Raw genomic sequence first — 24,027 nt, 5'->3', positions numbered from 1 at the left:
AGACACACTGGCGCCGGCGCGCGCGCAGCTATTCGCCTTCGCTGTGCAGTCGCCGTCTGACACTGCGCTAGAAGCGCTTGATAGCGCCTCTGACTGGCGTTTGCAGGTGGGTAACGCCATGGAGAAGGAGAGCGCAAATGCTGCTCAACGGCGCAGAAGAGCCGAGAAGCTGATCTCATCGGATCCCGAAGTAGTTGCCTGGCAATTAGCGGTTCAGCGTACGAAGAAGGAACAGAAGAAGGCTAATAATCCTAGACAATCTGGAAAGCTAAAATAATCAGCTGAACCTTTGCTAACGCTACTTATATCCTGGCATTGCCGAGCTAAGCCACTGCAATTTTCTCAGAAGGATTTCTTTTAGAAGCAAGATTTGAAAAAATTCGGCAGAACCCATGCCTTGTGGGAATCAGTGTTATGCGATGCAGTCAGCGAGTAGTTGTCTATGCTGGATGTCTGGCTTTCAGCCGAGCGTTAGGAGGTGGATCAACGTTTTTTTGCAAGCGTAGCAGTTGGGTACACATCGTGGCCTTACCAGGCACCTCGACTACAAAGGCGTTTAAAGGGTAACTTAAGGCCGAACCATATAGAGCGTTTTTGCCGGCGTTTTCCCGGTGTTTCGTACGCCGGCGTCCCTCGACGTCGACGCTACCGGTGACGGTGGCCGAAACGTCCACCTCTGGACGGTCCCGACATCACGGGCGGCAGCGTCGACGCCGGAAGCAGTTCGATGGACGCAGATAGAGTGACCTAGAATAGCGGGAGTGTCCAAAGCGCCGCGCGAATACATGGGAGGGGCGAGGGCCTTTTGCGGTGAACTTCCGCGCCGCGGCGCTGCCGTGCCGGACCCTTGGGCTTTCTCCGCGGCGGAAGCCGCGTCAAAGCTTCGAGCGTCTGCTACGCGCGTGATATTTTGGCCGCTATTAGCTAAAATTGTGGAAATTTGAGCAACATTTAATACTGCGTCACTGCAACATAATACTGCAGCGACTCATCACACAGAGAACGCGTTCGTGTGTTGTGAAACGGGGTTTTTATATATATATCTTTGCAGCTGGTTTGTCACCGCGTTGGTCCACACTTCCGCGGCTGTTTGAGGAACGCATCCTGCGCGCACTTCATCGTGAGAAAAGGCGCTTAGCTTACTTTCGTGTGGGATGACGAACGTAAACTGGCTGTAGGAGAGAATAAACTGGAGATAACCAGGAGAACGTAGCACATATGCACGTAGTAACTAGCTCATGCATGCTAACGCGTTTGCACCCTTCATATCCTATCTTTTATTTCGTGCATTCAATTTGTTTTACAAGGCTGCCTCCGGCGCTCTGGTGTTTCAAGCCATTTCATGCGAAGCCGAATGTGTCAGTCGGCGTGGCCGGGGTACCAAAAGTAAAAAATTACTCGCATAACTCACGTCTCGTTCACTTGGTATACACGAAAATTGGCACGGAGGGGCACGAATGTACGTATGCCCAACACGACCGATAGTTCATGGTATCACTAACTTGACATGCTTGCCATTTGCGTAATGACTAACTATAATAATATGGTGTATGGCGCGCAAACCCGCTTTCAGCCAGAGATAATTCTGACGATGTGTGGTCTGACGATTTGTTTTTGTCGGGTTATAAAAAACGTGGTGGTCACCAATATTGACGTCAACTAGACTTACCTATACATTTTGAAGAACTGACCGCATAGGTAAAATGAAATGTATGCGAAAAAATTACATAAAAAAAAAACATGGTTCCTTATGCATTCGCCAGAGATGACTCGAAAACGAAAGCCATCTTTTTCGTCAGTCGATGCATTGATCCTCCCTCGCCCCTCTCCGAAAGCTTTCGGCACATAAAGTGGTTTCGGACTGCGCACAGGATCGAAGGCATTGCAAGCTTTCTGCACCTCACCTGCTTTTACATTGCCTACATCGGAGGCCGATCACGGAGGCAATGGAAAGCGACCATGTCATGTGATGGCGTCATCATATGACGTCACGTTGAATGACGTCATAGTGACGTCACAAGTTCTGTCGATGTTATCGCGTGATGATTTTGTGCATCACTCGTGTTGGCTACGCGGGACGCCGACGGTCAATTTTTGTGTTTGATGAGGCATCTAAGGCTTTAGCGTTAAAAAAAGACAAACCAAAGAAAATGAAACGATAACAGTGCAACATCGTGTATGCCTCACTTCATGCTACGAGCGATCGCCCGAAAAATAACGTGATTCTCAGTTAGAGCAGCTGATTGCACGCGTCTGCGGGACAAAAGAGGCTTGCTTTACCCGTCTGGTATCTCTTTATATTTATTCAAGAGATGAGCAGACTCGCTATTTAGGTACGCCGGAGCTTCAGCACGAAATCGTGGTGGACGCTATATTGAGGTCATCATGAAAAAGCGGGAAATTGCGGTCGGGTGCCCTGTTGGCGCGCACTCAACTGCCGCAGAAACAATTGTATTTTATGTAATTACTCGTCCACATCTTTTCGTAAAGTCTCTGAACCGGGCGAACACTAACCACCGAGAACCGTGAAAACATCTGAAGTTGAGAACGAGTTGTTTGAAACTGTTTTCATTTCGTATGGTGAAAGCTTGAAGCAATGCACGTAGCTCGCGCGAACGTTTCATACTGACGTTCAGCGATCCACTGCAACATGCAATATATATATATATATATATATATATATATATATATATATATATATATATATATATATATATATATATATATATATATATATATATATATATATTACCGTATTTTCATGATATCTGGATATTTGTAAAGCATTTTCTATATTACGCCTTTTATGCAAAAACTTGTGCAATAAGGTTAGTTTACCTGGCATTGTTTTTCTTTCAAATGTTTGCGCACGGTGAGCCTTGTTGTACACTACCTCAGAAACAAAAATAAGACAACAGCATTGCAGGTCGTATGGCCGTCTCTACTCTTTTTTATCTTTCTTTTTTTGTTTCCCTTGCGTCTTCCCGGTGTGCTCCGTACATAATAAAGAGCTTTTGGAGGCTAATAATTGTCGAATAAAGCGGTGTGCATATGGCTGGCAAACCAGTGGCGACTATGAGTAAAAAGCTCGTAAAGTCACTGCGCGCAAGTATTTCAGCTGACTGCGCGTGCAATTTACTTTTTTTTATTACTCTTAATTCGTGCATGCGTGATGCTATTGCCCGATTACTCGTGCGAATAGGGGTTTTTTTTTTCGTTCTTTGCTTGTGCGTGTCCGTTTTGCGCGTTTTTACACACGCACCAACGTTCTCGAACTCTGTGACCGGAACTATAGGCCACGCTGATGCTGCTTGACACATGATTTTTTGCATTCTTTCGTTGCCCCAGCACTAACACAACGCTTAAAGATGGATAAGCTTCATTCCGGACCGCATTACTAAAGTTAAGTAGACTTCAAGTGCCTTGTGTGGAAACGCGGCGCAAAAAACTACAGCGCGTAGCAGACGCCCCTCGCTTTCCGCGCGCTTCCCGAGCGCGGAAAGCCCACGGGTCCGGCGCAGCAGCGGCGCGGCGCGGGAGTTCACGTCAAAAGGCCCACGCGGGAGCCGGCGCTTTGGACACTCCCCCTATTCTAGGTCACTCTAGACGCAGAATCAATCAGCGTGCGGCTGGCAGCGACTTCCGCTAGGTAACGGCGTCGTTGCTGCTGCCAAAATGGCTGCCGCCCGCCTCGAATCTAATAAGTCGTCGCCGTGCGCTGTGTGGCCCTTAAGTTCTCAACTGATGCTTCTATTTGACTTAGCTTGTTCACCAGAAGCTTCGACAGCAAAGCGCTCGTGATATCTTTGAACTCTTTCCGAGAGCCGTACTCAAGTTCATCATTCGGAATATTAGGCGCGAAGTGGACACGGGCGGATAGGGAGACACTAGAGTCACTGTATATGCTACCTTTAGGTAGCAGAGTTGCGCATAGGTCCGGCTAGCAACCACAGCTATGCGGTGAAGTCGCACTTCGTTTTTGCAGGCGACATGCCTACCGTGTCGCCGATTAACCTGTCTGGCGTGTCGAAGACGGGCGATAAACATTGGCTGCCGATGGCTAGTGTTAATTCAGTTCACTGCAGCGGCGGCGTCGAGAAATAAAAAAATTGGCCTAAGCGGCAGCTTCTCCGCAATGCATGGTTGCTAGCGGCGTTGGAAGACAGATGCGCAACTCTGCTACCTAAAGGTAGCATATACAGTGACTCTAGGAGACACACACACAGGGCGCCCTCAAGTCATCGGTAGGCTTAGCAGGAATGAGTGTACTGGCCGAATACGTGGCCTCAAAGATGTGCGGCAGCTTCAAGCTCAGAGGCCATATATTACGAGTTTGTGGTTCTTCTTAATGCCAATAGCGGGCGCTACAAGTCAAATATAAAAAAAGACTTTTCGGCGGCACTGTGACTCGTTTTTTGCACCACAGAACTGCAAATGAGACATAAAAGCTACAATCAGGAATACATATTGTTGGTCCATTGACGGAAACTGTACACTGCTTTACGAGGTGTCAGGTTCATTCTGACGGCGTTGATGCGACGACGCCGAGGGACGCAACGCCGGAAAACGCCGGCAAAAACGCTGTATATGTTTCGGCCTTTATGATCTGACGTAGGTCAGCACTCACTTTAGGGCACAGACGTATTATCGAGACGAAGTGCACTTTACGGTGCGACGGTGTGAATATCATACGTAAATTTTGTTAGCGTATTTTCCGCGGTCCAACAACGCCCGTATATAGCTTGCTGAATCATAGGAATACAAATGTAATGTTTGCTAAACTTCTATGGAAGCACAGCCAACACAGGAACCACAATTGACGTTAACCCGGCATGAAGTCTTTATCATAGGAGTACATATGCAATGTTTATTGCTTTGTTATAAAATTAGATAGCCAGCACTGCAAGCACAATTGACGCTGCACCGATATTATGCATGCACAGGGTCTTTTTCTAAAGCAGTGTCAAGACCTGATGTGGCTCTGTGGTAGAATACCTGACTGCCACGCAGTATGCTTAGGTTCGATTCCTGTTGGGATCCTGGTCGTTATTCTTTCCATTCGTCGGGTCAACGCTGCCGGTGTCAGTTCTTCTTTACGCTGTCGGATGTAAATTACCAATGTCCGTTCTCGCCATTCCTGGTAAGATATAAACTGTCAGTCTCCTGTGGCGCATACCCGCTTACCGTATACGGGTATGTGCCACAGGTGTCTGGAGGAAAGGGTTTGACGACGTACGTGGTAGGATTTTCACGTTATTCATGTCATGACCAGACAGTCATATTCGTCGAACCCTCTTACCCTCCCATTCCAATTTTGGTCTACACCAAGTTAAGGAGGCGATCATGAGAGCACCCAGACGTAGGCGGCTAGATAGATAGATAGATAGATAGATAGATAGATAGATACGTAGATAGAAACGCTCAAAGTACCAGAGGTTCGCTAAAGAATGCTTCGAATTTAAAAGCATTTCGAATGCTAAACTGAAGCCCCCGAAATAACTGAAGAGCGAAGGACGAGGACGCCCTTTTGTGTACACATCGAGTGATAATAATAAAAAAGACCGTAACGAGGTTGCTGGATAAGCTTGTTCATGTTTTATCCAGCTGCGCTGAGCGATAGCTTGAAGGAACGACTAAATGGCACAACCTCAAGTAGATGAGGAGGAGGAGGAGAAGAAAAACGGAACGACTAGATGCATCATGGGTATGAGCCAGTCTCCTGAAGGCCACAAACAAACAAACAAACAAACAAACAAACAAACAAACAAACAAACAAACAAACAAACAAACAAACAGATGCATCATTGAGATGCCGAAGCCTTTTCCCATAAATATTTATAAGCACGTGAGCGTAGTCAACGCCATCGAGGCGATGGTGGCCCGATACATCCCTAGCCTGTGCGTAGCATTCAGCGCGGTCGCTAGTGCGAAAGGAGAGAGAAAGCGCTTAAAAGGGCCATGACACCCAATTTTCAATCATAATTTCTGTTATGTTACAAATAAGCCGGCGAAATTTTGGCTCATTTGGTGGAGCACTTAGTTTATAATTGAATATTTTTGTAAACACGCGAGCGGCCTTCGAGTCGGGCAACACTGGCGCACTCGCGAGCCGTGACGTAACAAGCAGCCAGCTGTACGAGCGTCTACATTCTGGCGAACGATATTGTTCTGTGGTTAGCTACGCGTGAAATCGAGATATTTTAGCTTTCTTCTGCTTGGCACTGAAATTGAACGATTTGCAGCGCCTGAAACTTTGGTAGAAGTCTAGTAGTAGAAGACGACGGATCCGCTCCATGCAGCACATGACGTCACACGCGCCATGGCGATATGGTGGTTGCCGGCGGTGGGCGGGGTTTACAGCTGGCGACCTCTAGCATAATAGACTGTCTATTTCTAGTTTCTACAGATGTGGTGATGCACGTGTCGCGAGGCCATCGATAGTGTTGCACCCTATCGAAATAGATTACCTGAGTGCTAGTCACTAAAACACATTTTTCATTCTCTCATCACGTGTCTTGTTCCTTGTGTATATATGTGTGAATGTTCTTCAATAAATTTCAGTTGATAGTCTGCGCTGTGTATGTTGCCACTTTACTTTGTCCGTGTTGTGTTGCGCTGCGTTTAATAATGACATTAGGACGTTTGCGGGTATAACGTGGCAGCAGCAAGCACAGGACCGGAGTCTGGCGGAACATTGGAGATATGACTTTGCTCTGCAGTGGGCGTAGTCAGGCTGATGATGATTGTGATGATGAACGACAAATGGTCTGGCGCAGGGGTACGTTGCGCATACTGTAGGCTTACGCTTTGGCGTCGCGCATCGTCTTCGCCGCCAGGAAGCGCTGCGTAATCATCTGGTCCAGGCCCAGCCGGACGAGGTGCAGGGGGAGAGCGCCGATTGCCGCTGCCCACACCGTCTCGTCGGTCGTGATGTCCGCTTTGGTTCTGGAAAACGAGGGTCGATAATTAAGGAGATGAAGACGGCTGGCTGTCCCGTAATCGAGATTAGATGTAAACATGAAACGTCTACCGCCTAAGCAGATTGGTTGGAGATTATACTAGCCACACAACGAGACTACACCACACTACACTGCACGCTGGTCCACTCCGACGTCATTGTTCGCTGTTACTGTGTGAGATTAATCGTGTGCTTTGCGTAGTGGATGCGGCCACGACGTGACTAAGAAGCCTTCATGTGCGCGCCTCCGTGCCCACGGAGGCGCGCACATGAAGGCTCTTTAGACGTGACAGTCACTAGAAAAACTTCAGAGTATCGCATCTGTTTTCCGCGCGCCGCCGCCAACGCGATTGGCTTACTCGCATCACGTGACCTCTCGCCGCCATATCCCTTCCAAGCGCTTTGGTGCAGGCGCGTTGAATGCAGAGCGCGGCCGAACATTTAGCAGTACCACGGTCCCTAGAAGTACTTCGTCGCTTTTTTAAACGAGTCATGCAGATGCCAGAGAGTAGCTCACCAGTAACCGAACGTTGCTGGTGAGCTACTCCGGGAACTTCGTATATTTTTGCATTCCGTGTGGGAAACTTTAACGTCAAAGAGCGTCGTTGTACGTGGCTCCATAGTTGGCCGCGGAATGAATTCACCCCCCTCGAAGAACACTCCTTTCTGTAGTGAACTACACAAACTTTGCTGGAAAAGCTCTCATGCAACAGGATACTTCACCTTTTCGGTTCGCTATGTTCAGTGATATTGAAAACTACATACTACATACCTTTCTATTTGCTCGGCTGTTTATATCTCGATCTGTTGAACAGATTGTGCATGCATTTCGAGTTATAAGCGTGTCGCGCACGAGAGCGAAATCGAAGACTTACAAAATAATAACTGTTTACTGTATTCCTTGAAGGCAGTTGTCGCATGATCATTTGCCACTGCGCAAAACTGAAGCGTGGAACTCTGTTGATAAACTTGGTAGAAAGCAATGTTATTAAGCGTATTTTATTTAAAAAAATGTTGCTAATGCTGCATTGCTCCGAGCGTACCCTTACAATACTGTTTAGTGGGTGTGAAATGGTCACAGCAAAAAATAAATAAATAAATAAATAAAATCGGCTTATCCTCCCACGCATTGAGGGAATCGATTTCATGCGAGCCCCAGATCTATATACATACTGTGTTGCAGTAGGATGCGCGTTAAAATGTTTCGGGATGTGCTATTTCTGATCAAAATAACATAAAGCACTGCGCCGAGGAAGTTTTAAGAAGAGTGCATTACGAAAAAGAAGGAATTAAAAGCAGTGCAGAAACCGAACCCCAGCGGTTTACGCGCTGGAAACGCAAAAAAAAAGAAAAAATAACTTTGTCGGAACACAGCAAAATATTTGCAAATGCACTGCAACGTTGGGAATATTAAGGAGACAAAAAAGAGGAAATGAAACAACTGAATAGTGACGTCAATCATTTTCGATGGCCTATTTCCTATACCTATCTGTTAGGAAATGACAACGTATTCGCAAAATAAGATGCACCTTACCTACCGCACGCCGATTCGCCCGTGCGTTCGGCTGCTGGCGTTCCGAACCGACACAAATACTTCACGCACAGCTTCCACTTACCGTACACACACCACTTCTATTACAGATAACACCCAGCTGAACAGCAAGCATGGTGCGCAAGTAAGGTATGCGTCAGCGATCAGTCGAAGGACGCAATGCTGAATGTTCGCGATGTTCGATAATATTCTCGAATGCGCTATGAAGTGAACCTGAACACCGACTGCAAAGCTAGCGCTAACAGTCAGCATTCATTAAGTGTCGAAGTAAATGGCATCTCGCACGGTCATTACGCTAATGCAACTATACAGCTCCGGACCGTGCGAACACACCCGGCCGTGAAACGAAAAGAGACCGATGAAGCCACGAAGAGAGTTCGTGAGCACATATGGCAACATTCGCCGCACGTTTCATTAGCTACACCGCTTACCGCGCAGTCGATGCATGACTGTCGATGACTCGAAATCCCTTCTGATATCCTTTTGAAGAAACACACACACACATATTGAAGTTACGCCGAGCGTAACACGGCATCGAGGCGAAACGATCGGTCACTTCTCAACACACGCCGCCAACGCGCCGGACGGCCTGGAAAGGAAATGGCCGCCGCCGCCCAATGTTGCCCGCGTGCGGCCTACCTTTGCGGTACTCTGAAATTTTCCAGTGATTCTAGACGTGACAGCAGCGTGGCGCCATCTCTCGAAGATGGCGGCAACCCGCGCCGCGAAACCGCTACCTCTGGCAGCGTGCCGTTCACTCGCCCACCGCTGGTGTTCAAAAGAGCACAGGCCTGGCGCTGGCGTTTAAAAGAGCAAGTGTATGGCGCCCCATTTTCCTTTGGAACGTCCCTATGGTAAATGGTAAATAAGCTTTCAGTGTACAAGAAATTGCAGCTTTATTGAGAATGTGAACAAACGCTACGAAGGACTGCGAAGCAATATATTTTGTAGCTTGTTTGGACCGCACCTAGAATACGTAATGCGGTCCTGTACGAAGGCTTGACTGCCTAAGACCGGCCTTTTTGAAATTTTTGGGCTGATTGCTAGGGGTGTCTCGTTGATGCCTCGCCACGATGCCCAGACGTATCGGTTTAAGTGCCCGGATAACGGCGCTGGAATTTGGCTCACGGTCACTCGAAGGCCGCCAACAATGAGAGCTAAAAGCATCTCACGCTTAATATACAAGTCAATCATTAAAACGTGGGTCGCGTTTCGTAATTGTGACTCCATTCATCAACTGCAGTCTGCAAGGCCAGCAAAGGGCTTTGCTCACGTCACAGCTGGTGGCGAGCGAACCCTAGCCGCAGGCTTGCGAAAAGGACGTCGTGGTCATTCGTTCTATATATCTGACCCGCCGTAGGTGAGCGCAACAGCCTGGGGTCACGTGACCTCACGTGAAACGTCACGCATGGCGTCACTAGTAGAGCTTAACGTCGCTGTCGACCCTGGCTCTGGCAGTAGTTAGTGACGCTGGCAAGCTAGTGAGAACCGCAAAGTGGCACTGCGCATTAGGTTAGTTCGCAACCCCCTCCCCTCTCCACCGTCTTATATCTTTTAGGGGCGAAGCTCCTTAAGGCGGCACCCGTTCGTCCCTCGTAGTCGTCGTGGTCGTAGTAGTGAGTAACAAGTCTTACGCTTTGACCTCCAAGGTGGTGCCGGTGGGAGATTTCTCCTGTGCGTTGTTGAACAATAAAAAATTCGCAGCGTGCGCGTTAACTAAAAGCCGAATTCTTCTGTCTCTCATTCCCCATTAGCAGCCATTGGCATGTTCCAGTAGGAAACGTTAGTAGAAGTAGAAGTGTAAGTGTTAGCTAAAAGCCGACTTCTTCTGTCTCTCATTGCCATTAGCAGCCATTGTTTACCTCCAAGGTAGTGCCTGGTGAGATTTCTCCTGTGCGTGATTAAACAATAAAAATTTTGTTCAAAACGCCGTTGATTGATGAAATAAACCAACGAAAGACGCCAGATGTTTTGTAAAAGCAGAACGAAAGAACGCCAGATGTTTTTCTTAAAGTGTAGTAGTAGTAGTTGTATTTAGCCACCTCGCCCGATCGTCAACGGGCGAGGTGGACCGGCAACGGCGCGAGGACCCTGCCGTACGAGAGTTAAATCACACTAAAAGACATACTTTGCGGGCGATACACTCTAGTGAGCTTTCAACTTTTCGTCTTAATGTACATGATAAAGAAATTATTTCTACGAAAAACGCAAGGCACACCTTGAGCAATATGTTTGGTTTTGGGACACTAAATGGAACCATGAGGCGATGCGAAGCCGGAGCACTTGCGCGATCGCGCTCCGTTGGCTCATCAAAGCGAGTGGCAGAAGGTTACTAGCAGCAGTTCTAGGTCGTGCCGTCTCCCGGTGCCCGCGATCGGCCTAGCCGGTCGCCTGCAGCGCGAGGATGGCATTCCGAGCCCCACCCCCTAAAGCGCATTGCTTTAGTTTTAACACGCCCACCGACTCATCCGCCGATGACATCATCGACGCGATTGAGGAAATAACCGGACCAAGAGGACTCAAGTCTTTACAGCACCAAGGTGGAACTAAGTTTTGTATCGCCGTAGCCACGGCTGCGGCGGCAGGGAAGCTTTCGGCACGTGGGAGCTTTGTGCTCAACGGTGCTGCAGTACCAGTAGCCCAGATCGGCCCTCAAGTTGTCACCGTCACGGTCTTTCGGTGTCCCCTCTTCGTCGGCGACGCCTCCCTGGCCGCGGCGTTCGCGCAGTATGGTAAAGTCCTGGAGATCTACGAGCAAACTTTTAAAGGACGCCAACATGTGGGCAACAGTCTACGGGTCGTGCGACTGGAAATGTCAAAACCCGTACCCAACTTTATGTCTGTACAAGGACATAGAGTTATGTGTGACTATAGGGGCGTGACAAAAGTTTGCTCCCGATGCGCCCAAGAGGGCCACGTTGGAAAGGACTGCCACACGCCGCGATGTGCGAGGTGTGAAGCGTTTGGCCACGACACGACCGGTTGCTCCGCCCCGTGCCGCCGCTGCGCCGGGGATCACGCTACGGCAGACTGCTTACAGCCAAGGTCGTACGCCGCGGCTGTGGGGGAGAGACCAGAGGCACGTGGGAAGACAGTTGCTACGGAAGATGAAACGCGTGGTCAGGACATGGCGGCGCCAAACGAAGCACACGAGGCACAAGCCAGAGAGACGGACAGCTCTCCTGAAGAAGCACGCGTCAAGGACTGGAGCACGTGGGCCGACGACGCGTCCTCAAGTCTACCAGCGGAACGAGGCATGGCAGCTTCTACGGATGCGGAGTCGCTGTCCGGACTGAGTCAAGCGGCATCAACGGAATCGGAGAGCTCGGGAACGTCAACATGCCACAGCGCGAAAGCGTCGCAGTCACCTTCCCCTTCAGGTGCCGAGTCCGCGCCGAGCAAGGCCCCGTCCGTGAAGCACACCGGTAGCCAGGTGGCCGCCGGGCGAGGACACCGCACGCACGTGGTGGATTCCCCTATTAGGCGGACCACTACCGAACCGGCAAGCACACCACAATACCAGCAGCCGCTGAGCCCGATATCTCAGGCGGTTAAACAAAGCCGAGACCCCAGCCTTCGAAACCCGTTGTACCAGTTAACCGACGTCCTCGGACAAGGAGATAACATGCACGTCGACAAACCGGACCTGAAACGGCCACACTACTCGTCGTCGTCAAGTGCCGACGAGCCCGGAAACCCCCGCAAGCTGCCGGCGACGGAAACGTCGCGTCCCGGGGACCTCCCCGGGCCCGAGACCCAAGACCTGTAACGGACGTTGTTTGGCCCGTCGTTCGCCGACGGGAAGGTATTGGTTTGGTTCTTTTTCCGCTTGACCTTCTCTAGAGCCATGGTTAACGTTCTAACTTTAAATGTACAAGGATTTTGCAAACCAGATATGCAGACGGAAGTTATACATTACGCTAGAGAACAGTTCATCGATATTTTATTTCTACAAGAAGTGAATTTTGTGTCGCCGTCGGATGTAGCCGCCTTTCAGAGGTGGTTTAATCTTCCATGTTTCTTTTCCCTCGCTTCCACACGCAGCTGCGGGGTCGGCGTTGTGATAACGAACACCGCCCCCTTTTCGTCTGTCTTCAATACGGTTGATAGTGAGGGGCGCGTGTTGGTTTTGAAATGCGCAGTAGGAAGCCTGCGCATGCGCTTCATTTGTGTGTATGCGCCAACAAGGACAAGATATACAAATGCGTTTTTCCGATCCCTGACACCCTATCTCTTAGATGATTGTGCCACAGTTTTGTGCGGGGATTTTAATTGTGTCTTAGATAGCATGCGAGACGTCCGTGGCCCAGGCCAGGGTAGGAACATAAGCAATGCACGAGAACTCGCCACCTTAGCCCGGGACTTTGGCCTTCACGACGCGTGGGTCCTTAAGAAAGGCGGAACATTTGTTCCGACGTGGAAAAGAGGAACCTCCGAAACCAGATTGGACAGGTTCTACGTGAGTGAGGGCCTAATTCCCGTGGTAGCTGACGTGGCGGTAGGCTCGTTTCCGCCAGAATCGGGTCGCATATCCGACCATTATCCCGTAATCCTATCTATGGCTTTGCCAGATCGTCGCCTAGAAGGGAAACGTTTCTGGAAGTTTGACCTCGCGGTGCTTGCAGACGACGAAGCGAAAGATATCCTACGCGCGGGGATCAACAGAACGCTGACAAACGCGAGAAACCCTTCCCTGGAGTGGGACGCCCTCAAGTCGCAGTGGCAGCACTGGGCGAAGGAGAGTGGCAGGAATGCGAAAATGAGGCTCGCGCGCGATCTGAATGAAACCCTGAGAAGGATCAGGATAGTTAACGCCGGAGCCCCGCTGACCCCAACTACAAGAGAGTATTTGGAACTATTGAGAGCGAGGTACGATAGGCTCTTCCTGAAGACGACCCAAAAGGCGAACCTATACGCACAGGACACCATTTTCCGAGACGCTCCGGAGCTCACCCGATTTTTGCGATCGCGGCGCTCGCCAGACGGCCCGAGCACTTATGTAATGTCAGTTAGCATGCCGGACGGGTCTGTGTCTGAATGTGTCTCCGATATAGACAGGCGCTTCTCTGAATACTTCGCAGACCTGTTCACCGAAGGAGATATGGCCGCAGATTCGGACGCGCTCAATAATGAGCTTGAAGGACTGTGCGCGACAGTATCAAAATTGCCGGCTGCAGCGAGCGAGAGCCTCTTGAAAACGGTCTCCGCGGCCGAAGTATTTTCGGTATTACGGTCGATGAAGGTGGGCTCAGCCGCGGGCCCGGATGGCCTGCCTACGGAGTTTTATAAGGAATTCTGGCCGGAAATCGGTAAAGGCCTTGTAGGAATGATAAATGAAATCCTATGCAATGAGAGGGTGCCGGAGTCGTTAAAAGAAGGGAAACTAATTTTAATACCTAAAGAAGGTAAAGATCACCGACTACCCGGGTCATGGCGACCGATAACCGTACTAAATGCCGATTATAAGATATTTGCGGCGGTCCTGGTGAGCCGACTCAAACACTGGTGGCCAGATGTGATATGCACCCAACAAGCGGGCTCGGTCGTCGGTAGAAACATCTTTAACGCCCTGACGCTCACTCGTGACCTTCTCGCCTACATGGACCACACAAGGACACCGGGCCTTTGTGTATCCCTCGATCAGGAACATGCATTCGACCGAGTTCGGCACGAATACCTCTTTGCCATATTAGGAGTATACGGATTCCAGCCAAAAGTAATCGATCTGTTCCGGATCATATACGGTAATATGACGAGCACCCTGGTGATAAATGGGGTGGCAAAGGGGAAGATGCGGCTAACCAGAGGCGTTCGACAGGGGTGCGCCTTGAGCCCCATGCTGTTTGTCCTATGCATCGACCCCTTCATACGCTCGATATCGGCGGACGCCGAAATACGCGGACTCCCCCTTCCGGGAACAGAGACGGTGACAGTATCTGCGTATGCGGATGATGTAACGGTTTTTGTTAGAGACCTAGATAGTTTGTTTCAGGCTCTGAGGCGCTTTGAAGATTACGGTAGGCTCTCGGGAGCGAAACTAAACATCAGTAAAAGCAGTGCCTTGGTGCTGGGCGACCTGCACCAGACGAACCTACCTTGTAATCTAAGGATAGAAAAAAAGATAAAGATTCTTGGGTTCACGTTCGAGCAAAAAGGAGTCGCATCAGATGTCTGGGACGATTTGGTGCAGGAAGTAGTGGATTCCACACAAAAGGCAATGAGGTGTAACTTCTCGTTTGCTGAAAAGGCATACCTCATTAAGTGTATCTTTTTGGCACGCGTCTTCTATGTTGCACGTGTAACGTTGCCTCCGCCACCAGTGTTGCAGGTTCTTCACCGAGCCGTGTTCTCCTTTTTTTGGGACGGAAGCACGGAGCGCCTCCAGAGAGACGCGCTACGCCTACCGCGGTGCCTCGGCGGCTACGGTCTCCCGTGTATAGGGACGATGGCGCAGCTGCTCGCACTTAGGACAGTGCTAGGAATATTGGATGATGTAGGGGCACCCACAAGGCCACTGGCCATGTTTTTTCTAGGCCCGCTGCGCAGAACACTCGTCCCCAGGGCATTAGGAAACCTATACCCGAGTGCGGAGATCACCCCCGCTTACTACCGAGCGCTAGTTGCGCTTTCACGGGAACTCACGGCTTTGGACCCCGACCTAAATCCACGGGAAGTTCCGCCAGCAAGGCTGTGCGAACAACTGGTGTCAGCCAGAACGACACTAAATAGCCCGCCACCAACGTTCCCCTGGCTGGAACTGACGTCAGGTAGATTACCCAAAGAGGCTGCCGACCTTCAGTGGCAGAGGGCCTGGCGTATTTTGCCGACCCTGGATCGCCTCCAGCGATGGGGGATAGTGCAGTATGCGAGGTGCCCCAACTGCGGCAGTACCGAAACAGCGGCACACGCCGTCTCGACCTGTGTGGTCGCAAGGACCTTCTGGCGACTGGTTCATAGAAGTATGCCCAGTTTGCGTGTAGCGAACTACTACACGAGAGACCGGTGCCCCCGAGGGGCCCTCGGCAGGTTAGCTATAGCCGCGGGCGAATATGTGCTCTGGCGCAATCGCTGCAGGGCATGCGTCCGTCGGAGACGTTTGTGGCTACAGTGGCCGTTGTTAGCTCAGTTTAGGAGGACAATATTAAGCTTTCTGGAGACCCAACTGTCAATACATGGCGAAGTCGAGTTCCTGCGGCACTGGTCCTGCCCGTTCTTGAGCGTAGTAAACGGTAAAGTGAGGCTCTCGGTGGTTTTCCCCGACCAAGAAGTGCTTTGAAATGTACATAATTTCTGGCCGTGCCATGGCCACGTGTGAGGTTTGTGGACAATACTTTCTGTCACGGCTACAGTATGCCTTCATATCGTTGGTTGTGATGTTTAGACAGTAAAGAAAACTGTCCTGTGTGAAGGTGTTCAGGTGTTAGTGCTGTATGTCGAAATGAGCATTGTAGGTTTCAGTGCCTTTCTGTAACACTGTTGGCGTGGATTTCTCAGAAAATAAACATTTTCTCACTATGCTACCGACCTCGCGTCGTGGAACGCGCGTCCTGTCTTCCCTCTAGCCTTGCCTTTAATTCGCACAGGGCGATCGGGGAATGCGGTCGCTCTTGGCGCTCTTTCGCTCGGGAGCGAACTTCTTCCTTGAATTTCACCGATCACAAGTGATAATGAAGGGACCACGTAAACCAACAGTACAATAAAAGTTTGATGTTTAATATATACACGATGTTTCACACTCTTTATATTATGTACTGGGCGCATTTCACGGAAGAGTTTCACGGTTTACAGATGATTCCCTCCGTAGCTTCGCCCCACTCATCATCATTCACCCCGTGGATATGCTGTGATTTTTTTTTTTAATAATTGTTGGCGTTTTACGTCCCAAAATCACGATATGATTATGAGAGACGCCGTAGTAGAAGGCTCCGGAAATTTCGACCACCTGGGGCTCTTCAACGTGCACCTATATCTAAGTACACGGACCTCTGCATTTTCGCTTCCATGGAAAATGCGGCCGCCGCGGCTGGGATTCGATCCTGCGTCCTACGGGACAGCAATCGAGCACCATAACCAACAGACCACCGTGGCGGGTTCTTCGACCCTTTTTTTTAGTACCTTCTGCTCGAGATCAGCTCAAAAAGCTTTGGATGGATTGGGGTCGGATACTTCGTATAGGCGTATAGACGTTACAACACCGAAACACGAAGGGGCGCGCGTGCTAATTTCGCAGCTGCATCTGACTGTTTTCGCTCGCCCCGCGCATCGTGCACGATTTCCATCGCATACAGCTGTTTCCGGCGTTTCGCGGAGCAGCGTGTTTGCTAGTTTCCCTGTTCTATACCTTTCTCTTCTATCCAATACGCCCACGCGCACGCCGCTCGCTGACGCGTTGATGTCATTTTCTGTTAGATGGCTTTCCTATGGTGGCACAAATAGCACATGTTTGCGAGGATGCACTCGATTTGACGTTGTTCTTTTTTTTTTCTCCCCGGGTTATCGCGCCGTATTTGTGCCATAGCTGCGGAGTTCGCTTATTTTTCCGCTCCTTGCTGTGTGGTCGCGGGCACAGAGTTTCCCACAATATTTACTAGAGGGAACTCTGACATTAGTGTCTATAGGAGCTGCAACGCATGGCGCTTCAGCCAGCATGGGAGTGATGGGCAGTACACTGATTTGTCTAAACTTCGCTCTTTCGGCTCCGTTTGGCTCCGCCTCGCCAGCATCCGCTTCGTCGCAAGACGAAGTTCAGCAAAAGTCGGCAGTTCCACTTCGCCACTTTAACCTTTTTTAGGCTCACCGATTCAAATCTGGTCACGAAGTTCACAACGGTCTATTTATTTATCCGAAAAGAACGCCAAAACACAGCAATGAACAAAGCCACAAGTGCATTCGAGGCCGTAAGCACTAATATTAGGCAACTTCGCGCACTACCCATCATTCCCATGGTGGCTCAACGATCGCAGCGCCAGAGTTCACTCTAGATAATTGTAGAGAACTCTATGGTCGCGGGCACTTCGCGACGACAAAGGAAACAGCGCGGCATCGTGAAGCTGCGACTGCACTGCAGCGGACCCGCCACGTTGGTCTAGTGGTTATGGTGCTCGACTACTGACCTGAAGGTCGCGGGATCAAATCCCGGCCGCGGCGGGCGCATTTTCGATGGAGGCGAAAATACTTGAGGCCCGTGTACTTAGATTTAGGTGCACGTTAAAGAACGCCAGGGGGGTCGAAATTTCCGGAGTCCTCAACTACGGCGTCCCACATAGTCATATCGTGGTTTTGGGACGTTAAAGCCCAATAATTATTATTATGTACTGCAGTGGTTACTCGAGAACTGTGTCATGGCTGATGAGTGTGCAGCCGAGAGGATCAAGCAGTTTGCAAGCACTCATTTCTGCAGCGGAGCTGCATATGATACACCTCCGTGATTTCTTGACGTCGCTGTCCGTATGCAAAAACCCCTAGCGCCATCTAGGAAGCAGTGAAAGAACTATAATGCACTATACTCGGTTAAGACCTAAGAAAAAAATCTCAGCTCCGCCCACAGCCATCTTTGTCCCTCCCACAGAGAAATCGCATAAGTGCTCTGTGCAATAGCGCTTACTCATTTTTGGTGACGTCAAGCACGTTTCGAGTGTTTCAGATAGATGACGTTCCCATTCAGACCCACGTTTGTTGTGTCGCTGACTTTGGCTCAGAAACTTGAACGTGCTGATAAATCTCGTCACGGATTCTGACATCACCGCTCAGCCAAACTTAATGTTTTAGGTAGCAGCGACGAACCTTTAACTCTTAATATGCGCAGTATTTACATTAGCCGACAAAAAGTACTTACGGTCCGAGCGGTAACTAGCTAGCACGACTGCCTTTCTTTCTTTCTTTCTTTCTTTCTTTCTTTCTTTCTTTCTTTCTTTCTTTCTTTCTTTCTTTCTTTCTTTCTTTCTTTCTTTCTTTCTTTCTTTCTTTCTTTCTTTCTTATTCACAAAACCCCAACAGGCACCAGCAGGAGTTATACAGTGTATAAGATCACATAGCTGGAAGCATTAAAACGTGAATATGCATGTCATGGTACATAAAGTTATAAAATAACGTTATATAAGCGTTAGCGAGAGCAAACGTGACATTCAACTAAGAAACAGAATGCAGAGATACTCATTTGTTACGGTACATCACTCAAATACACCAAATCACTTAACGACAACTATAGTCGGATACAACTTTAGAAGTCAGCGGCATTTCCTCCTCAAAGGCGGATGAACACAAGCCTGCACCGATGGGCACGCACTCGGGACTGACGTCATGAGCAGGACGGCCTGTGGCTCCGCCTTCGGGGAACATCGGCGCATGCACGAACGGGACTATTTCTTTAGTCGCGGAGGCGATCGGCTGCCGCGCTTCGGTCGTCTAGGCGGGGCCTCTCCTGACTTCTTAAGTTGCATCCGACTATACTTCACTTAACCACAACTTTCATAGGTGAAGGGCAGGTGCGCCGCGGTTCCGTGAGCGGAGCTGCCATTTTTAGGTGCGAAGCACCTTATGCGTTTGTGCTGTCGGCGTCTCCTGTCGTCGTCGCCTGTCACGGTAAAGCAAGTGACAAATGAAACGGCGCGTTCGCTCAGGAAAAGCTCGCGAGAACGCGTGCTCACCCGCGAGAGACAACGCCACGCGAGCTTCTCAGAGTGGCATATAAGACAGGAAAACTCCGTTTCTGCGATGGACGCTGTCTGCGGAGCTGTCTGTAGCAATGAGAGGACGCGCTGTCCTCTCATTGCTATCGACATGTCCATTATGTGGGAAGCACTGGTGCTTCGCACCTCCCCAGGTTTCGTGTCAGAAAAGCTGTTAACACATCCATCTCTAAACTGCTCCAATTTTTTTCTTAGGTTATAAGCGAGTGTATTTCTTACACCGCTATGTAGAGGGCACCAGGGGTTTCATCAGTTCAATGCTTCAAGTGGGTATTTGAAGCTATTAAATTGACAAAACCCCTGGTGCCGTCTAGCGAGCTATGGGGCAACTAATGCGTTAAAGAGGTAAAGACTAGTCAGTACGCGTTTTGCCACGTCAGTCGCGTCGAGGCGCCGCGTTGGCGCGGTCGTGCGGGACAAGTACGGGTCAACCGCTCATTGTGAAAACGTCCGAGGAGCAGCGCGCTTATAAAGAACGGTGACGAGAGCAGACAAGGGAGTGCGCCCGTCAGGTTTCTGTGCACCTCACGTGGTGTTGTTGCACTGCCTCCGAGATCGGCCCACTTTTGACCGATCGACAATGTCATTTGATGACGTCATGATGTGACGTCATCATATGACGTCATCGCTCGTTCGAATGAGGTCGCGTGTCTTCTTGCACGCGGACGGACGCCGCAAAATCTAGGACGTGTGCCCTTTGCAGCTCCGCCGCCGCAAAAACAACCAAGACGAAAGAAAGCTTACTCCCAGAAGTAGAAGGTGGTGTTGAATTCTGTCAGCGGTCGCATGGGCACCTCGCTGTGAACCGAGTCGAACACGATCTTGCCGATGATGATGAGCGGCGAGGCGGTCATGATGAGCCCCTGCACGCAGTCGGCCCACACGACACTCCGAAGACCTCCCTGCGGGGCGAATAAAATATACTGTGCTTAATGGAGTTTTAGGCCTCGCGACGCTGTTCATTGGGTCATGAGGGACGCCATAGATAGAGAGTGATCACACGAAATCAGCATAGGCTAACGAGATATAGTTCCAAAACTCTGGCCAATTCCATGGTGAAGTTTATTATTGAAATGGAAATACAAAGTAAAAGTTCACGGGCTTTAAGCATTTTCGCCTGCATCAAAAATGCCGCCGCCACGTCTGGGATTCGATCCCGCGACCTGCGGGTTAGTAGTCCAGCAGCCAGGGGCGTAGCCATGGAGAGATTTTTTTTTCGGGTGGTTCAACCATACTTTATGTATATTCGTGGATGCGTTTGTATGTGTGCGTGTATATATGCGCAACTGAAAATTTTCGGGGGGAAGTATGAACCCCCCCCCAACCCCCCCCCCCCGCCCCCGCCCCCCTTGGCTACGCTCCTGCCAGTAGCATAACCACTAGACCTAAAATGGTTATAGTGCTGTATAGTGCTTCTTTGCGAGGGCACACCCCGCCACACAACACCGCATCATACTTGTGCCGTGACGTCCATCGATGACGTAAATATAGACGTCATTGTTTCCTGCGGCTGCGTGGTATGAATCTTGAGCTTTGCTTAGCGTATGCGGTCGCGACGCGACGCCATGTACTCAGGTGCGCCGCAGAGCAGTCAAGCGAAGGCCGTCTTCGTTCCGTGCCTTATCGCATTCATTGGCACGGTATCATAAAACACATCCTCACTCGCTCGACGTTCGGTGCCCGTTTTGAACTCCGCTAACTTTCGCGCAGTTTTTGGCCGAGCGCCTAGCTCCCATATTTTTTTTTTTCAGCAGTTTCTTTTTTTCGTCGGTTACGCGGATGCTATCAGAGTTGCACACCTCTCCATGTACTTAACGACTTAGCGAAGATAACGAGTTTCTCGAGATCGTATGTGCATGTCGCAAGGAGTAACTGCGTCGTTTAGTGCATGTTAGTTGAAGTTGTATTTTTTTCCTCTCTCTTTCTTACCAAAGTTCTCTTCCTACATGTTGACCCCTAGCCAGGAGATTAATCTTTCAGCCGCATGTGTGCGTGAGGGGAATCTTAATAGTGACTCGGGTTTTCTTCGCACTCTGATGAGAAGCGCCGATTGTGACTGTTAATTAATTGAGTTGATTACAGCGGCGACTAGCTATAAACTTGTTAACTATGCGTAGTGTAGTATGTTACGCGCGTATTATAACGTGAGCGCAAGTTGTAGGGAGAAGCGTTAGCAAGCGTGTAGAACCGTGCTTCCTGGCACCGACCGCGTGCGAAGACGTAAACGAAAAGGGAACTGCTAAACACCGACGGCGTCAATCTCTAGCACGTCTCTTACCCTTCCGCGATTGCATAAAAAGGAATCTTCGCACTAGAGGTGCAATCCTGAAGGAAGTGCAGAGCTGGGCAGCCTTTGTTTGTTTGGTTGTTTGTTTGTTTCCTCAAAATTATGGCACTTATGCACTCTCTGGAGGATTGGCCAAGACTGCGTATCGTATCCTCTGTCTGGTAACTTCAAGAATGCGTATTAATAATAATAAAAAAAACTAAATTAAAGAAAAAGATTCTTTGTTTCTCTTCGGTTTTCTCTTTCTTTCTTCCTCTCTTTCTTTCTTTTTCTCCTTTACAGTTCTTTCTGTCTTTTTTCTCTCTTTATTTCTATTTATTTTTATTTTTATTTCAATTTTTTCCCTTTTTTTCTCTCTGTGCTGCGCGGAAAGTGCAGCACAGTCACAGAGAAAGCTGGAAGAGCGGCGTTTCTAGAGGCCGTTATAAACTCTCTTCGGGCTACTAATACAAGTACACTAAAAAGGTACCCACTCCGCCGTAAATCACAATTTTTGTGAAGTTGGGAAGCACCTACTACGCCATTATTCGTCATTCTGCGGAGAAGCGAGCTACACATCTGCAAGGAATTATGTGCACTTTGTTGACGCACCGACTGATGACGATGAAGAGTTATGGCTGAGCCCTTTGTAATGGGTTGGAAGCTTCAAACGGCCCGCCAGTTACGTAATTCGCACTGTGTGACGCCCGGTCGCTATTTCACTCTCCCATCACGCTATATAACATACGTTAACGTGAGAAACAGAGAGAGAGAGAGAGGGAAAGAACTTTATTGAGACCCTGAAGAAATGGATCATGGGAGCCTTATGGGCTTCCTTGGCAATCAATACAAGTGCACTTGCGAGGAACCCACTAGGCTCATAATTTTTGTGAAGTAGGGAAGCAGCCACTATACAATTTTTTGTCATTCTGCGGAGAACCGTGGTACCCGCGAAACACCTGTAAGGCATTATGTGCACTTTGTTGGTGCTGTACCTGATGACGATGAAGAATTATGGCAGAGCGCTTTGTAATGGGTTGAAAGCATTCAACATCCACTCATTGCGCAATCCGCACTGTGTGACGCCTGGTTGTTATTTTACTCTTCTACCACGCTATATTACATATGTTAATGTGGTTCCTTTCCGATATGAAGCCTGCATAGGGTCTTTTTGCAAAGCAGTTTCAAGCACCGGCATGGCTCTGAGGTAGAATACTGGGCTCTCACCGCACAGGACCTAGCTTCGAACCCCGTTCCATCCCGATACTTTTTTTTATTTCGTTTTTTTTTTTCGCGCGACAGCGGTTACGGACACCGGCGGCGGCGGCGGACAACTACGGCGCCAAAAAGGGCCGTTGAAATGATCTCACAACAGCTTTCGCTGCAAAATCTGCCGCTCTTTTGTTCGGCCGTTTCCTCGCCTCTTGTTGAGTAACTACGCTCGTGCGCGTGCGGCGTCTTTGCACAGGGTCAACTTTTGGCAGAAACGCCTCACTAGTACTCAAGCCTGTATGACTTCAACATTCCTTTCTATTTCAAATAGAAAACCAGTCTGCATCATGCACGACGTATAGTGGCGATGCTGATAAGGGAGATCATCGTTTTCTGGTTATGGTGCTCGACTGCTTACACGCAGGTCGCGGGTTCGAATCGCGGTCGCATTTTCGATGGAGGCGAAAATGCTTGAGGCCCGTGTACTTAGATTTAGGCGCACGTTAAAGAACACCAGCTGGACAAAGATTTCCGGAGCCCTCCACTACGGCGTCTCTCATAATCAAATCGAGGCTTTGGGACGTTAAACGCCAACAATTATTATATTATCGTTTTCTGGAATTTTACGCCACTCGGCATCAACTTATGCGAGCTCTTAGATAATGTAATGATACAGACTGCACGTGCGCTTCTTTTTCTATATTCATGTAACCGACCCGTTACACGTGTAACCACTGTTACACGTTATATGTGTAACCCCTGTAACCGACCCGTTATACGTGTAACCTAGACATTCCCGATTATATTGGATTGATCTGATAAACTTGAGCGCGCAACCTTAACAGTACAGTTTAGTCTGGAACTAGCGCGGCCACCAATGATAACGCTGGAATCTTCGATGCCACGTGTATAAATGCCGATGTGCCTTACCGCTGATCGGATTACTCGACGGCCGACGGCTGTTCTCGCCGCTATCAGTGTACAGCATGCATTGCTTGTACTTTGATTTTTCTTTTCATTTGCCTAACACGGGTTCGCCCAATAAAGAGTTGCGTGTTTCCTAGTCTCGCTGCAGCCTTCTACATAGCCACAATCACGTGACAATTCTGTAACATGTGGCGTTTTTTTTTTTCAAAAAGAGCCAAATGCAGAAACCGAAACGGTGCTAAATTTCACGGGAGCGTAAAGCGCGCCTACGTATCTTGAGCTTCTAAAAGAGTTCGAATCAAAATGAGGCAATTGCTGATTGGTCACGTGCACTCAAACAGGCAGTTTCCAATAAAAAAATGAGCCAAATGCTGCATCTGTTTCAATCAAACTGAGCTACATTCATTAAACCAGCGCTGCGTCA

The 24,027-nt window shown here is 49.3% G+C and overlaps 1 protein-coding gene and 1 long non-coding RNA gene across 2 annotated transcripts in view; one reads left to right on the top strand and one right to left on the bottom strand.

Annotated features, from left to right (window-relative positions):
- The window catches only part of LOC119405186 (sodium-coupled monocarboxylate transporter 2), an 86,405-nt gene that overhangs the window by 21,407 nt on the left and 40,971 nt on the right, over positions 1–24,027 (bottom strand). The window contains exons 6-7 of the mRNA XM_037671997.2: positions 19,943–20,100; positions 6,805–6,945 (exon numbers count right to left, since the gene is read on the bottom strand). Of these exons, the coding sequence (XP_037527925.1) occupies positions 6,805–6,945; positions 19,943–20,100 (299 nt within the window). The remainder of the gene's footprint in view (positions 1–6,804; positions 6,946–19,942; positions 20,101–24,027) is intronic.
- LOC119405188 (uncharacterized) overlaps positions 1–24,027 on the top strand; it is a 114,494-nt gene that overhangs the window by 54,970 nt on the left and 35,497 nt on the right. The gene's annotated exons all lie outside the window — the stretch shown is intronic.

This window comes from Rhipicephalus sanguineus, chromosome 9 (genome assembly GCF_013339695.2).
Source record: "Rhipicephalus sanguineus isolate Rsan-2018 chromosome 9, BIME_Rsan_1.4, whole genome shotgun sequence".
Lineage (NCBI taxonomy): Eukaryota > Metazoa > Arthropoda > Arachnida > Ixodida > Ixodidae > Rhipicephalus > Rhipicephalus sanguineus.
Note: the sequence above shows the minus strand (reverse complement) of the source record. Positions and strands in the feature narration are given on the sequence as shown.